Below are 17,824 nucleotides of genomic sequence, written 5' to 3'. Positions count from 1 at the left end.
GCCGAAAATTCTTGGCCTCTATGGTCTTCGGCGCCACTGTCTCGGCGTCGATCCGTGTCGACACCGAACTCTCGGTGTCGATGCTTCTGTTTAGCACTCTCTCGGTCCCGAGGAGGCTGCGTGCCGGTGTCTCGACCGGAGTCGGACGATCTCGACACTGAATGGGCCTTTTTCGGTGCCGATTGTTGGTCACCGAGAATTTGGGTGGAGCCATGGCCGGTTGGCAGTGGCGTCCCCTGGGCCTTCTTTCCTTTTTTAAGGTCTGATCTCGACGTCTTACTCACAGTTTTTGTAGAGTCTAGCTCGTCGGAGTCTGAATCCTGGATGGAAAAGGATTCCTCCTGTTCCTCTTCTGTCTCGAACTGTCGACGCTCTTTTGGCGTGGACGCCATCTGCAGTCTTCTCGCTCGACGGTCGCGCAGAGTTTTTCGGGACCGGAACGCCCGACAGGCCTCACAGGATTCTTCGCTGTGCTCGGGTGACAGGCACAGGTTACAGACCGAGTGTAGGTCCGTATAAGGATATTTGTTGTGGCATTCGGGGCAGAATCGAAACGGGGTCCGTTCCATCGGCGTTGTTCTCCACGCGGTCGGGCCGACTAGGCCCAGACGGGGTGCCGAAATCTACCCCGAAGGGCACCGAAGCGCTTCGATGTTCAACGCGTCGTCGTATGTGTCTATCTCTAACCGGATCGCAACGATACCGTCGAAAATCTTCCGTTTTCAGCTATCTTTCCGTTCCGAAACTCGGAGCGACAGGAACACGTCCGAACCCGATGGCGGAAAGAAAACAATCGAAGATGGAGTCGACGCCCATGCGCAATGAGCACAGAAGGAGGAGTCACTCGGTCCCGTGACTCGAAAACACTTCTTCGAAGAAAAACAACTTGTAACACTCCGACCCAACACCAGATGGCGAGCTCATGCATACCATGTGTATCTACAGCGACAGATGCCATCGAACCTTACCTTATTTTTACTATGGTATTTTGTTGTCTACTTCTGCATCCTTCGGTCTGCATCTATTAAATATCATTCTACTGGCATCACTAAGAGACTTGCAGTACAAAAGCTTTACACACAATTCTTTCTGGGTCCTACAAGTATCAAATGTTAACCTGATGTTAGGCTCCGTTATCTGCAACCTGTTTCTGTTTCCTTACACAAATTGAATTAGTTCTTACACATCTTTTTTCTCTTTTTCCCCTGCACCTTACAAGCCCGATTCAAGGCTCTTGGGTAGAGGCAGATTTTATACCACATTGTCCATTTTACCCATAAATGTTATTCCCTACGAATAATGAAAGTGGACTTTGTCTGGGAAGATATTCTAGAAGGCAGGAACATGCCTCCTACTGCAAATCTAGAAAGAGCAAGGGCTTCTGGGATAAAAGTGCATACACCGGTAAAGCAAAAAGTTCTCACCTTAGGGACCTATTGGCTTTACCAATGTGTTTAGTGATACTGTACAACATCCCTGTTGCTGTGCAGCATGGTTAAAGAATAATTTTTTTAAAAGTCTGACGCAGCCAGTCACGTCATTTTGTAGACGTGTGCACCGACAAAATGGTGCTGGCGCTTTTTTCTTTTAAATAAAAGAAAGAAATAGTGAAAGTATTTTTTAGAGCAGGTGGGGAAGCAACACATGGGCAGACGCAACACGGGGAGCGTGTGGGAGGTGCAATATGGAGGACATGGGTGGGGGAAGCAAAATAGAGGGACTGGGATGGTGGAGAAAAGCAAACAAGCAAGAGAGACAGCAACGAGGAGAGAAGGGGAAGGTAAAAAGCAAATCAGATAGGCCAAAGTGGAGCTGGGTGGTAAAAGCACACACAGGTGAGTGCATCATGGAGTGGGTGGTGAAAAGCACATGAATGACAAACAGCAACACAGAGCATGAAGAAGGGAAGAGAAGCACAGTAGGGCAACAGCTCGAAAACACATGCACCTTTGTGAAATGATTAGGACAAAAGAAAAAAGTAGTTTCCTAAAAGTGAGTAATAAAACGACAAGTAATTAGGAAATGCTCCAAAGGAGGGACAGACACAAGGTAGACACGGTAACCCATTGAATAAGAAGCAGGCAAATGAGAATGACAGTAAAGTCATTCAATGGTAAGCAATGGGAGGGCTGCAAGCCCCTGTATGTTTTGGTAAGCCCACAACAGGTCTAGCACTGGCTAGCTGACAGCTTGATCTAACAAGCATTGGCAAAGCCAATAGGTTTCATCTTTGTATTTAGTTTTGCATTCTATGTTCGGGGGTGGCTCCCCATTAGGGCGGAGGAGCATTCCTCTCCCCCCTTCCTCCCAAGCAGCAGAAGCTGCAAACCTTTCACCATGAAGGGATAAAAAAATAGGTTTAATATCCCTTTGTGTTGGAAGGGGCGGGGCAACAAGGGGGACGAGCACCGAGGGGAGTGCACTGTGCACTCCCCTCAGATCACGTGTGTTTGTTTGGCCGGACATCTCGGTCCAGCCAAACACACATGCGCTTTAGGCTCTCTCCAGGCCAGCAACACAGTTGTTGGGCTGGAGAGAGCCTGCACAGGCTCCCAGTCTGCCTGGGAGTGCCCAGCCAGGGCACTCCCAGCCAATCCTGACACTGCTCTGAGCAGCGTCAGAATTGCCCGCAAGGCAGGTTGGGAGCCTGTGCCTGCCTGCAGCGAGACGGAGGAGAGGAGTGGCACGGCAAGGAGAAAGGTAAGTTTATTTTATTTTATTTGAATTAATTGTTTTGACCTGCTCCTGTGCGCTGCCCCCCTGCACACGCCGCCCCGCTCCTCATTAACAATGCCAGTCATGACTCTCTATGTTACTATCTAACTGGATTATAAATATTAGAAAAAGGTTATAATAATGTTTGTTTTAAACTTCATAAACCGTTCATAGGTGTTTATGTTGCGATGTATGTTGAATTAATGAACAACATTTAATGGTTTATCAAATTTAAAACAAATTTGATAAACCATTAAAAGTTGTTTATTAATTCAACATACATCGCAACATAAACACCTATGACGGTTTATGAAGTTTAGAAGAAACATTATTATAACCTTTTTCTAATATTTATAATTGAGTTGAGATTGTGAGAGGCCGTAGTTCAGTGTTAGACAGAATATTACTCATTGTGGGGAATGCACACACAAAGGGAGTTCACAGATTGCTACAGAATGCACACATTAGTTTGTGAGTTGTTCCAAATGTTTGCATGTTAGGATTACGAAACGTTAACTACCGCTGGAGATTAGGAAACAACTAGTAGAATCCTATTACTGTGACAAGTCGTGCAAGTCATACTGACTTGCTCTGTTGTGAATATGTCAATGAAACCCAAGAGTTGATCCCAATTAAATGCTTCATGGGGGGTGGGGCAGGGTAGCAAGAGAGAGGCACTCCCTCTGTGACTCGAAACCTAAAAATGGCAATCTCGATGTGAAAGATACCCCATATTTCACTGTTGGTGATATGCTCCAGCAGTGCTCATTTTGAAAGAAATAAGCAAAATGGCGGCTCCAGCTTGTAGTGTTACAGGGCCTAAGCATTGTAGTACCCTACGTGGTCCTACAAATCACGAGGAGAGGCTTATGGCTTCGCTCATAAGCAAAAAAAGCATCAGCATGTTGTGTAGAGTAACATCTTATTTAAAAAAGGCACACGTCTTTTTATAAGCACTGCTTAATTTCAGTTGGTGTTTGCCAGTACGGGGAAAAATAGTTTATTTGAAGGGTCGGCAATTACATTTCTACATCAGGCATTTCCTGTGATAAAAAGAGAAACCTGATGGAGGCATTTGGATTGAGGAGAAAGCTGCATAAGTGAGTTGAACAGGCAGGAAGTGGCTCTAAATATAGTAAACTGGAACGAGATGGCTTTCAGATTAACCTGCCTTAGTGTTCAGTTCTGGCACTTCTATATGCAGCAGCCATGTATTTTAAAACAGAGTTGTAGGCACCGGCACGCTTCACTTACAAATTAGTCACTACGTGTAAGTAAGCATACGAAACTATGCCAAATGTTAGTGGTAGGGGGTTCTGCTTTTGCCCCGTCATTGTTATATATTTCTCCGCTCTTTACAAAATTAATTTTATGTCTGCTTGTACTGTTAGAGGGTCTAAGCTTTTGTAGTACCCCATGTGCTTCTATAAATCATGAGGAGAGGCTTATGGCTTCTCCTAAGGAAAAAAAAGCATCAGAATGCTGTGTAGAGTAACTTCTTAAATACAAAAGGAACACTTTTTTGATAAACCCTGCTTAATTTGAGTCGGTGTTTGCCGGTATGGGACAAAAATAGCTTGTTGAAAGGGCCGGCAATTACGTTTCTGCATCAGGCCTTTAATGTGCTGAAAATAGAAACTTGGCAAAGGCATTTTGGTGAAGTAGTGAGCTGCATGAGTAAGCTGAACAAGCAGGAAGTGGCTCTAAATAGAGTAAACAGGAGCTGAGATGGCTTTAGGACTAACCTGCCTTAGTATTCAGTGCTCGCACTGCTATATGCATTAGCTATGTATTTCAAAATAGAGTTGTAGTCTCCTTGCTTTTGTTATTGCCTCATCATGGTTTAATACTTCTCTGTTCTTTACAAAATGAATTCTGTGTCTGCTTGCACTTCTACGGGGCCGAGCTGGCGAAAACTATAAAGGATTACATTTCGACATCTCACGCACAAGCCTCCTCTGCCTGGGTTCGCAGGCCGAAACAACATACCTCCACGGAGCAAAAGTGAAAAAAATAATAATAATAATAAGTCCCTTCAACGTGGTGCCACAGAGGTAGGACACTGCATAGTGTCCCATTAGAAGTGGCCGGAAGGAGTACTTGGTTCACAGGCAACCCAACGGTGAAGAAGACAAAGACAACCGGAAGTGAAGAAGGACGACGTGCACACAAGGTATATTTATACAGCAGCAGGCAGTATCCCTGCCTATACAATTAATGTGCGGCTACTGTTCATGTCACTAACTTCCAGTTCTGCCCAAGTGGCATCATTTTACTTATCTGATAGAATCTCTGCCTCATTCATAATGGTATATGGATTACCAACTCTCCTAGTTAGATTACATCCCTTTTAGACTATACATCCTTACACAGCAGCATCTGCCACTAAGGCAATGCCTATACGTTTTAGTCATAACTACAATTGTAATTTGCATGCCTCTCTCTCATAGCTCCTCCTCACTCACACTGCTAGGCCCTGGAACTTACAAGATAAGACCAACTCTCTAGATACCCGCACACTATCAACATGCTTCCCACATCGGATCACAATAAATACAACACTGTGCCAAACACACACTTTCACAATGTAGTGAGCTATCCATTCAAAAATGTGCTTTAACTTTACACACAGGGGGTATTTAGCACCATATTAATGCTACAATGCAAAACAATACTGCACAACAATGCCTCGTCGTTGGGCTTTGCCAAGGTGCAGGGTGGATCAGGTACTTACCACATTCTCTTGGATCTGACTGTTGGAGACAGAGATGCTCAGAGACGCCTGCCCTGGAAAGTAAAAGTAAATGGTGAGCTGGACTGCCCATGCCAGGTCTTACCCTCCTGAACCCCTTAATCTCTCTTTTTACTCAAATGCACACATCTTAAAAGTCTTTTTTGCCCCCCACCCTCCCCCCCACCTCTCCCAGTCTTTCAATATTTAAACCTTCTGCATTTCATATCTCGGGATTGACACTGAATGCACTGGTCTAGAGGTTTGACATATGTCATACATCCTGGGGGTGTCAGCAGTGGAAGAATTCAAGAAACTAGATTAACTTGACTTTTACACAACTTTCAGAATATGTACAAATAAACTGCATCTAGTTACCTACGATATGTTTCCACCCTCTGATTCATTAGATACTCTGGTTTAGAGTGATCAACTCAACCCATATAATTAGCGACAGTTACAGTCCTGGGCTGTTCATCTTCAAATATTTGCAAACATGTATGTTAATCTAATAGATCAATGTATGCAAACCAAGACTGTGTTTAACCAGATAGCCCAGGACTAGAAACAGTGAACGTGGCCACCCTAGTTTAATCAGTCATATGCAACTCAATGAATGATACCAGGCTTCCTAACCAGTGTTACCGGCTGGTTGCTACTTATAAACATACACAGTTTTCTCATACAATTGCATTTTTTTTTAAAACTTCGGGACAAGTAATAGCTTTCCAATGAGAGGGGACAAATATGTTGTTCAAACAGATACTTCAGCCTGCTTCCACACCTCTGCAAACATGCAACAGCTCCTTGTAAAGTAGTGCACAGAGTGCCAACTAATAACTGGACACTGGAAAACACTGGTGCAATAGGGATTAACTAATTGTTAACTGTTATTAGTAGGCACTAGAAATGTCAGATGAACTAACGCTGGCATTTATTGATTGAGATAGAAAGAAATTGGTAATTACGAAAAAAACAATCAAAGTAATAGCGTAAGAAACGAGTCAGAATAAGATCCTGTCACCCCCACCCGCCTTGATTGCGCTAAGAAATTGGGAAGATTCATGACTTTGTCTATCCTACAATGTTTTACTGGTGACAAACCACGAAAGCAAAAAATATGCTGCTTTTTCTAGGTCATATTGTTAACCAATTTAACGCAAAAGCAGCCGAGTTGTTGAAGAGGCCAAGTGTATATAGTGCAGATTTATATGGAGCCAAAGTTTGGAGACTTATATCTCGCAAGTTTTTAGAGTTTGGGGAGTTGAAATTTCTCATGAAGCCAGGAGCTCTGCCAACAAGTGCCTCATTACTCCTGTTTTAGGAATGAGTTAGTGAGACAGTTGGACTTAAACTGCTAGTAGTCTACAAATATAAAAATCTACAAAGCATTGTGCTCTATTTAAGTTTAGTTAGTGCTTGATTATTGTGTAACATGCATCTAGAAATTTGGGTGGGAATTCAGCAGTGGGGAGTTTTTTTATGATACATTTGATGAGGTTTGATAACAATGATGGCTTAGCCACCTTCCCAACGTGTGGACTTAAACATTTTAGCATGTTTTCTGACCTTGCTATATCCGTGCAATGAAAATCTGGTTGGAAACCACCGTTAGACAAATAGTAAATACACTTGTTAATACTTCTGTACCAGCCTTTTGCTTAACTGCCAATTTATTGGATTTTATTTTCATTTATAGGTTGGCTTGGACTAAAAGGTTGAGATGAGTGGAAGCAAACGGAGTCAAATCTAAAGGGATTTTTGAGCCACAGGAGAGGTGTTTTTTTTTTTCGTTCAGTTGATTTGTGGTAAAAAGGCGCAAAGTTCCTTCATTTTTTTTTTTTTGCAACCTTTGTGATGGTCTATTAAAAACTTCAGTCTGGTAAGGATTTTACTGAAAAGCATCTATGCTACAAACATGACTTCTTCCACAATTTAGGTCGCATACATCCTTATTTAACAATAACAAATTGTTCTGCGTGCAATACCTGGGAGAAGATTAATGGTTTTATTATCCTTTGCAACACAGTTGTGCACAGAAAAGCTTTGCCAAAGGTTGCAGCGAAACAAATATGCAAACATTTTCCAGCTGTTTGGGATGCATTAGGGTGAAAAATATATTAATGTGCACGGACAAAAAATAAACCTAGCAAACTTAACAAATCGGAAAAGTCAGGAACTTAGCTGGTGAAAAAAGCATTTGGTCCACCATAGTTTTAGTTTTGTTTGCAGACACTACACATCAGGTCGAAGGACAAACTTGGAGGCACCAGAGACAACCCTACATCAGGGATGGAAAATAGACTGCAACGAAAACCTTTGGTGTCAGCCCTCACCTCCTAAGGATCTGGGTTTTGTAGTACCCACCCCCCCACATCCCCACCCCCATCGGCCTCCTTATTTTCTCTGTCAACTTAGCTGTTAGCCCGGACATTAAGGCTGCTGGTAAGTTTATAGTCCACTTGACTGTCAGACAGGTGGCAAACAATGGACGCATCTTTTTTTAAAGAATTGTGATAAACAGTGAATGCCCGAAATACCACTTGCAATCAAACCACAAGTACCAAAATGACACAACCTGCAGACTCCGACCACAACAGCTACAGTTTCGTTCTTAGACATCTTATTACCTCGTTCTTGAATTTCCAGGTCTCGATCTGCACCATTCTGAAGACCTTGCTCTCATTCCTTCTCTATTTTCAATTTTGCACCTTCGTCTGTCCTATTCTAAATCCGAGTCTTGGTCTTAAGCCTAGTATCAATTTATGCTGTACTCTTTTGTAGGAGGCCACTGTCTCTAGGCACCATAGTCTTGTTCTTGCACCTTTTACATTCTAGTTTGTGGCTTTGGCGTAAGCTTTTCAGTTCTGGTCTTCTGCACTCTCTTCATGCATCCTCTTGTACACACTTTCATTTCTTCAGTAGCATATGTTAATAGCCTTCAAAACTCGCTGCCTTTCAACATCACAGCCTCTTCCTACTTCCACAGAGTGTCACTCACTAGTTCACTTATCTATGCACACCATCATATGTCTTGTCTCATGTTTCTCTCCAGCTAGCAGAGAGCTAGTCCCACAGGGCACGGTCAAAGCTTCAGTACGTTGTTGAACTTGAACTATATATTTTTTTACACTATTGGTCAAGATGGTACTTTAAGGGACTTCTGTCCCTTGTTTAGCTTGTACAAAAGTTACCAGTTACCATACCGAGTGAACGAGGACACAACTACTACAAGGAGTACCATAATCCTGCTCAATCTAGTGCCACGAACTCCACTCGAACCTTAGTCCTTTTGTTACCATTTGGTTGGTTCAACTCATTGTCCCTTACATCAAAAGTAGTATGCTTATCTTACTCTAAATTGTATATGCCTCACAGTAGAAACATTTTTTTTTTGTCAAGGTACAGCAAAGCTTGAGCGAGCATAAGTGGTGATCCAAAGCTAGGGGTCTCCCACAAACACCACACTCTACAACATTCTAATGACTTACTGTGAGGGGACTGGCCTCCAGCACTTGGGGCATCTTGCAGGATAACTGGCATCATTGCTTGCCGGATGGCGCTCTCCCAGGCACGGGCTACCTCCAGTCCAACACCACTGTTCTGAGTACTGACGTTTGCCGGCATGGGTGGATTCTCTCCGACAAAAAAGGTGGCATTGGCAGTAAACAGCTCAAAGCAGTGAGGGTTTGTGCCTGGGGGCACTAGCGTGAAGTTGATGGCAGGTTCCACTGCCAGAATTTCAGAAAGGGGGATTGCCTGTTAGAGACAGAAATAAAGAGTTAATGACAGCAGAATTCAGATTTAACAGTGGGTAGGCCAGGGACGGAAATGGTCTTTCACCAGGGCCAAGGAGTGGAGAGGTAGGGACAAAGGCAGGGGATTGTTGCACATGTTTGGAAGAAAGAAAAATAGAGAGAGATCTCATACCAAAGACAAAGATTTAGGACAACAGAAGTGGGCTTCGACCGTGGTGAGTATCAGATGGGAAATTTGTTTTCTAGAGAGACATATTTAGGAACAGGAGAAATGGTGACAACAGACAAACTTGAGTCACGATGAGAAAGAGTGGAGGTAAGACACTGAAGTACATGCAGAGACAATGAGTGTCAGTGAGGGAGACAAAATGATCAAAATAATCGGAGACAGAGAAAGAAAGAACAAAACAAGGACAGCAAAAGAGCGAGTGAGATAAACTATAGTGGCAGAGAACACCATGGACTGACAGATGGTCAAGATACCATAACAGCCACACAAAAAACGGAAAATTGTGTGTGAAAAAAACAGATAGGAAAACAGACTAACAGAAGCAAGCTACCAGTATCTACTTCTCAATCAAGAGGACCAGCATATGTATGGAGCCCATGATGGGTGCTCTCACCATGAGATGTTCAGAGAAAGAAAGACAGCCCTAGTAATCGATGAACCCTCAAGAGACAGGCAGAGACAGTCCCCCCACAGAAACTTCATACGAGGAGACCATCAGATAGAAAGAGCCCTTTGATCGCAGATCCCTTGAGTCCAGCAGGGGGCAACCCTTTAGTGGACAATCCCTCTGCGAAAGGAGATGGAAAGGAGCATGAAAGAGAAAGAAACATATTTTGTGAATGACCATTTTGCAAAGATGAGCCGACAAAAACTTCAAAAACATAAGGAAAAGACAGATACAGATATCTGGAGCAAAAAAGCAGAAGCAAGAGGACAATTCTGATAGAATAGAACTTTATCACGAAGCAACAGTCATTAGGTGGGACGTACCTTGTAGTAGCGGTTAGTCGTGTTGCTCTGAAAAAGGATTATGCACTTGCAGTCCATTCTCCAGTAATGCCGCTTCCTCTAAAAAATGAAACCCCAACGTTATTATGAAAGGATTGCCAATGTCAAAGAATCTCAGGCACCCACATTTACAGAGAGGGCAGAATCAGAGCTGAGCCAAGAGTCTAGCTCAGGCACAAGCCGAGCCCCGAAAATGTGTTCTATGTAAATCACACAGCAAACATCACTATTAATTTGAAAAAGCTTCTTCAAAATTCAAGAATGTCTTTTTCCCCTACATGTGAAGCTTTGACATTATTAAATCACATTAAAGCAATGTACCGAAAAGTACTACTAAAAGTGATACTTTTTAAACATGAATCATTAATGCAAGAGGCAAAACAATTGTCATGTAAACACTGTAGGTGACCCAGATTATTATAGAGCAACATATCTATTAAATCAAGCACCGTACGTTTTTTTACAAAAGGTATTCTGAACTCTTATCTTACAGTGCTTTCATACGCTTTAATGAAGAAAAACATTTTTGTGAAATAAAATATTTACCTAAAATCACACAATTTGACTGGAGAAACAATAGTTTATACATCCAGATTTTCTGGTTTCACTTTGTAGAAATCAGGCAGGTAACGGGAACCTATTTTTTTTATGTTACGACTTTGTTTTTATTTCTTTGTAAACTTTTCTGCACTTTTTACAAAGAGTAAACTGGACCAGAAAGTATTTGAGCGCTTACATCAGCATTAGTTACATTACACAATGTCACATTCATTGTCTGTTGGCAGGAGGAGATTAAGTGATTTGCCCAGAAACACACAATGTTAAACCAATGCCGAGACTCCAGCCTGGTCGGCAGTTCTGGCCGTAACGCCACCACTGGGTAGAGGTAGAGGGAAAACCGACAGACAGAAGCCACATGAAAGTTCAGCTCATCATTTGTCTTGAAGTTCCATGAGGACCTTACGCTATGCCAGAACCAAACTTCAGCCTTGAGCCTGACTATAATTTCAGTGGCTCACCCACCTCTACCAGCCTGCCCAGAGGCGCCAATCATTTTGACATCAGCTCAAAGCCACAAACCTGTCCAATGAGTGCACTGGAGAGTCTGGGTTCACATTACTGCTGTTACAAGTATTGAGGGCCCAAGGCAATCCGGAAAACGTGTATAGAGCTACAAATTATTTTACTCCTAAGTCTTAGCAGTCCCATTTTAAGAAGGACGCCGAAGACCATCGTCTATAGGGAGCATCTGGCCTAGAAGTAACCACTTTAACTGCATATGAAAGTGGGCACCAACTAATAGAACCTTTACATTTGCAAGCAAGCCTTGCTTGCATGCATGACATTATATTTCTACTTAGTGTTCTTATCCAGCAATATCTACTTTACATCTTGATGCCTGTTATATAAAAATCACGCACTAATCCGGAGGTGCTCAGGAGGCTTGCAAAATGCGCGAAACTCTCACCAATGTAGAGGAAGGTGCCTAATATCTCCAATGGACCAAGGACAAGGAGAGAAGTTCAGAACATGCTGTTACTTGGTCAGTGACTGAAGCTCTGTGTGTTATGTGTTTAAATTAACCTCTGACAGGATAGACAAACGTGGTTACAAGCCAACAACTATTTCAACGGTCATGGCCGGGAGAGTATGGCAAGGCATCTCCTGGTGATCGCCAGTGTACCAAAAGAGAAAGCCTTCTAGAATGCCAGGAAACCTACAGTTCCCTTAGCCTATACAACCAATCTATTTACAACTCTATCATTCTCTCTGTACATTTTTCTTCTCACATGAGATCATGTGTCTCACCAGAGTGTCCTTGTTGCTGTAGTGCACCATCCAGCCTTCCTTGAGTGTTGTGCTGGACTTTCGAGTAGTGTGTCGTACGGACTGGACAACCCTCATCAATGGAATGTATCCCATAGTGCTGCAAAGGCAGAGACAAGCAAGTCAGAGAAAACAGAAAGGGCCAGGATACTTTGTAATACACACTGCCTATTCCCTTCAATCTCCACAAAACAGCATCAGTCAGTCACCTGTCTCATTCAGAGGGTACTCCCTTCCCTGATTGCCTCCAATACGTTACAAACACAAGTTCTTGTTAGAGGGTTCTCCCTAATGTTCAACTCTTCTACAGGACACTACATGAAACCTACCTGCTTTCGACAATGCTTATCATCCCAGCTCCTCTCGCTACTGCCATCTGCACCTGTCCACTTCATGCCACCTCGTTTGATAATACCTACCATATACCAACCTTTCCTCCCTGCCATCCACCTCACTTCCTTGCTGATACCCGTGCTACCGTTTTACTGTTGCTTAGCACCTGCATCTTTGCTATTTATCACTTGCCTCTGGTATTTTCTTTTGCTAGCCACTCAGCTTACTTAACTGCTGCTTGCTCACAAATACTACTGGCAGATTCCAGTTTCACCCTCTCACTGCCAGACTCCCTTTCATGACCTCGCGTGGCGATGTGTTACTCTTGTCACCAATATGTCCTGCAACGCCCCCACCCACTGCATGCCACTGTGTCTTTAACATCAACTGCAAGTGATTGCAAACATTCTCATTAGCATCTAATGTTACTAACCATTACCAGTCTCTCCAATCGTATTTGCTGCCAGCCAACTGTTACTGTGCCCTCCCCTGTATCTTTATGCCAAGCCTTCCCCTGCCTGCTCTAATCTGGTCTGGCAAGCCCCACATAAAAATGGCACCTTTATAGTGCCAATTTGATTTTGACAAAATCATTTTTCAGTCTTTCATTACAATACGCAATTATATACATTCGTAGCTTCAAAGATCATCGGGCATGTCAAAGGAGGAAGGAATAACAGAGCAGAGGAAGAAGAGAGGTTTCTTTTTGTTTAAATATTTCATGGAACAATGCGACAGTGAGTTTGCAGCGTAAATCACTAAACAAATGTGGTAACAGATTATACGCAATTCAAACCTTCCTTCAAAAACTTAATGCAAAAATCAGAGCCCATATTACAATTCCACTTGTTCCTTTAACATAACAAAACTCTATCTATTCGGAGAAAATATGTGAAGAACTGTCTGTTGATCGTTTTGTAGCTCAAAATACTGATATGCAGGTAAACGGACTTTAGAGAAACTCATTTGACTTTTGGACAGAAAACCAGAAAACTTCACAGGCTCAATGAAGGCCAGTAATTGGATCGTGGTACTTTAAATGCCCTGACTCCTAAACACCTTTCATGTCTGAGATAAAAACCTGATACTCCTTAAGGAAATCCTGCTAAGTGTTACCCCCAGGACCTTTGGTTTCTTCGCCCTCGTTACACTGTGAGTCGTAGAATTTGGTGGCGTGGATATAGAACAGCTCACTTGAAACACAGGTGCAAGTTGAGCCGGAAGCGAAAATCTGCTGTGGTCCTTGGAGTACTGCAACGACATGAGCGCTCACTGAAACAACCTCTTCCCCAAGCTATGCATGAAGATTGAAGGGCAATGCCAGTGAAGAAGAAAGCAAGCCACAGGACAGATTACCCAGCATCTCAAACGCATCCAACTAAAATCAGTAATTATACATATTTCATCTATTCTTTGTAGTTTAACAGACAGAAACGTTATTAACATTTTTGTGCAATGTTTTATAGCGCAAAGTGACCCGAGGGCATTAAAGCGGTTTACAACAGACCTAGTCTGTGGCACACTTTTTTCTTTTCTTTGGGAACTTCGAAGATTACGTATCTTGAAAAAAATCACAGGAAGTTGAATCAATACCCAGATCTGAGCCTGGTACCCCATGGTCCGAGGTTAGCAGCTCCAGCCAATATGGCTACATTATCCAAAAGAAAGACTAAGAGAAATTGACCAAACGTTCAGCACTTGAAACGGTGTGCAATGACCTAGAGCAAGGAGGTCACCCTAACTTCAAACAGTTCCCCTACAAAATCAGATGAAGTCCTCAGTGACTTAGGTGAAGAATATAAAATATTGTTTGTTAATTTTGTCTACAGGGATTAACTATAGACATTGATAAATTGAACAGTTGGCCAACACAGAATGGGTTAGTCTGTGTAAATAAATTGTCACAGGTTAGCTGACTATAGAGCATAGCAGACTTTCTGTTGCTTCTCTGACTATAGTTTTAGCCTATTATGGCAATTTGGATCAGTTTTAGCCTATTATGGCAATTTGGATCAATCAGTTTTTTTAGGATCCAGAAATATGAGAGGGGTGACCACAAGCAAATGCAAAGCTCTTTATTGTTCAAAGATGAATCTATGAAGAATAGAGCACTACCCTTATCGGTTGAATAGCCAAACAGACTTACAACTACATTAGATTAGGAGCATTATCCAGTTTTTATCAGTTATCAAATAAGACAGCAACATACAGATGATACTGGATTAAATTAAAAAAAATATATATAGTTTTTCGTGATTATCGATAATGTATTTGCTTATCTGAAAGTTGCATTTTGGAATGAATATGGCCACAGACATTTACCGCTAAACTCCAAAAGAAGTGCTTGGTATTGTTGATCTTGCCAAAAACTGAAAAGTAGAATTCATATAATGGAAAGGGCGTATAAAAAATAATATAAAGAGGACATACTGGAACAGAAATGCTTAAAGAAGGAATGTAGAAGTCATATGAAGTACAAGAAAGAATCCCTTATTTATTTTTTTCTTTTACGAAGCTAATGGAAATTATGATTGGAATTTTTAACGATGGGGAGCAAAATGTTCTGGAGATTGGTAAATTCTGTCTTGGAACACCTATTACACAAGTTATAAGCGAAACAACAAATATCGAGATTTTTCTGCTGCACAAACCAGACTCTGAAATTATTAGGATGTTAACAAATAAAAACCCTATCATTTCAGTTCTAATATTAAGTAGAGTGGTGGACCTGACAATATCCTCGTGTAAAGATAAAAATAAATATGGACTAGTGGTCAGAAAAGTTTTCACTGTTTTTCCAATGCGTAGCCAAAACAGGACACATCCCAATATCGTTGAGAGGTGCAGTTATAAAACCTATTTTTATAAAAGTGACAGTAGTATGCCTAGCAATCATAGAATGACAATTTTAATGGATGTAATCTCAAAAGTGTCTGCAAAGGTGCTCCAGAAAATTTATATGAAGAGATTAAGGACAGTAAATCATTTTTCACCAGTCAAGCCAGGGTGGGTCCACGGAGGGCATTCTACGACAAATCACTGCTTTTCCCTTTGGTCGCTAATTCTCAAATCAACAGAGACAAATGGAAGATGATGTTGTTTCATATATTTTTGAACAGCATTTGAGTAGGTGGATTGAGGGAGCCATTGGCAAAAAATATCCAAATGGATAATCTCAAGGGCTTGCTATCACTCGTCAGGTATTATATATATTAAATTGAGCAACTGTAGAACTTGACCACAGAGGAAAAATTCTGAAAATAGTAAAGATTATAAGTGGGCTGGGTATTGGTGCCATTCCCTTTTGGTCTTTACATAGCAGATTTATCATTCTTGTTGCAAGAATCTCAATCCTTTTACACCAAAAATGGGAGGTGTCCACATTCCTAACCTCTTATACACTCATGACTTAATATTAATGGACAATGTAGCAGTAGGCCTACAAAGAATGTTGAAAGTCTTAATAAAATACTACCAAAACATTATTAAACACAACCTAAAATATTTGAATTCAGTAAGAAATAATATAGGTTTGAATGGCACCTGGAAGAAAACATAGTGCAAGAGGTCAATTCATATTGATACCGGGGTTTATCATTTACAAGGAACCTAAGTTTGAAAGAACATTTACACTCTCACAATGCAGGCTTCAATAAAGTAAAACCACCAAGATGGAAGGTATTTTTTGGCCCATTGCTCAAAGCATATTTAAATGAAATCCTGCAAATAGCTTTATGTTTCAAAAGTATTGTGCCTAGACTGAACCGTCTCCTAGGAATATACATGGGAACATACTCACTTGGGTAATATCACATCATGGGAACTGTTGCCATCAAAACGAATCAACACTAAAAATCTCCTTAGAAAAAGATTTAGCATACTTAGCATCCAACCTTTCTGTTGCTTTTATAGTGAAAACTATGAGGAGACTCGAGAGTCACATGGAGCTCCCGTCATGCTCCATGGCTGAGCCTGCATTGGGAGGACAGCAAGATGGCCGATCCATGTACGGCCGGGATAGGCTCCATTTGAACGGGCTCCTCTACAATGCGTGGAAAGAGCTTGTAGCATCTACAATCCTGGAGGCTGTGGGCAACCACCATGCGCTTTAACAAAGCAGGCATTTTCAGACAATGCACTGCGCAGACGGAGGTATCGGGGACATGCCGGTCGGCCTAATCCAGCTGCGAGGAAGATGGCAGAGGGAGAGAGGACTGCATGCTGTGTTGCGTTACAGGAGGAGGATACCGCGGCTGCTGTTCATGAGAGAAGGGCCACACAATGACAAAGGAGAGATAATGAAATGCACACCTCCCATGCTGGTCCCTCATATAAATTAATAAAGCCATTGGAGAACCTCATGCACTCCCCATAAAAATTACTTCCTGAGACAGTGTGCAAAGCTGAAACACAAATTGGGGAAAAAGAGGAAAATAAAAGGCAAGAACAATTTAATTGAGGACAGGCTGGGCAGATTGTAGGTTTGGACATTCTAATTAAGCCTGGAACTTAACACACTTTTATTAGTACTGTTGTTCTACCAGTATTGCTCTACCCAATCCCTTTAACCAACACAGCAGTCTATGCTTCCCATGTTCAATGAAAGCACATTTATCGTTTAACTTGCCAGATTGTCAGAACTGCTTGTTTATATTCAGATGGGATTCCATCTTTAAGGGAAACAGACAGACTCAACGTATTGCTTGTTCCACAGTATTTGCATTGTATATTGCTTCTTTCACAGTGTTAGCAGTGTACTGGAGCGTACCTCAAGCTTTGATCTTAAGGCTGGCTCTTGTAAGACTATATAGGAGCGCCAGCCTGTTCAGGAGACTACAGAGCTTGGTTTCTGAGTACTCCACTGGTATCCCCTATTGATATTCCTACCATTAGACTCGGGACCTGGGAACCAAGCAGGCGCTGCACAGGGGTTCAAGCAGCCTTTGGTAGCTACAGTAGGCAGCCACATTGGAGTGAGAGAAAGAAGTGGTAGCGGAAGCGTTCTGTGGAGCATAGATGCGGCTTGCTATACCCTAGTTTCCTCTTTAGCGTTCCCCGCCGCTTTAACTTCTCAGAAACCAATAATGAAGCGCAGCACCTGTGACGCATCATTCAAATCGCGCACCACTGGTAAAGCACCAAACGCACTCAAATCGAGGAAGTTGACTCCTGCAATCTGAAAATATAGCATATGATCTAACAGGCAAGATCACCCAGAGGTCTCCTCGAGAGACTCCAGTGGATTTCAGGAGAACTCAAATCTACCTGCAACTCCTCTCGCACCAGTTTTAAGTAGACATGGATCGCCGACACAGCGGGGTGTCAGTGATACCAAAGGTACTACAGGCACCACAGATCATAGAACCTCTACCACTATCTCCTGCCCTGAAGTTGAGCAATTCTACTTTTAATGAGCTGATAAGACCTTCTACTGCAAATCTA

General features: G+C 42.2%; 1 protein-coding gene across 1 annotated transcript in view; it reads right to left on the bottom strand.

Annotated features, from left to right (window-relative positions):
* PRKD2 (protein kinase D2) overlaps nucleotides 1-17,824 on the bottom strand; it is a 397,645-nt gene that overhangs the window by 69,293 nt on the left and 310,528 nt on the right. The window contains exons 8-11 of the mRNA XM_069207667.1: nucleotides 12,032-12,149; nucleotides 10,205-10,282; nucleotides 8,938-9,205; nucleotides 5,450-5,502 (exon numbers count right to left, since the gene is read on the bottom strand). Coding sequence (XP_069063768.1) covers nucleotides 5,450-5,502; nucleotides 8,938-9,205; nucleotides 10,205-10,282; nucleotides 12,032-12,149 — 517 coding nt within the window. The remainder of the gene's footprint in view (nucleotides 1-5,449; nucleotides 5,503-8,937; nucleotides 9,206-10,204; nucleotides 10,283-12,031; nucleotides 12,150-17,824) is intronic.

This window comes from Pleurodeles waltl, chromosome 9 (genome assembly GCF_031143425.1).
Source record: "Pleurodeles waltl isolate 20211129_DDA chromosome 9, aPleWal1.hap1.20221129, whole genome shotgun sequence".
Classification (NCBI taxonomy): domain Eukaryota; kingdom Metazoa; phylum Chordata; class Amphibia; order Caudata; family Salamandridae; genus Pleurodeles; species Pleurodeles waltl.
This window is presented reverse-complemented; position numbering and strand designations above follow the sequence as displayed.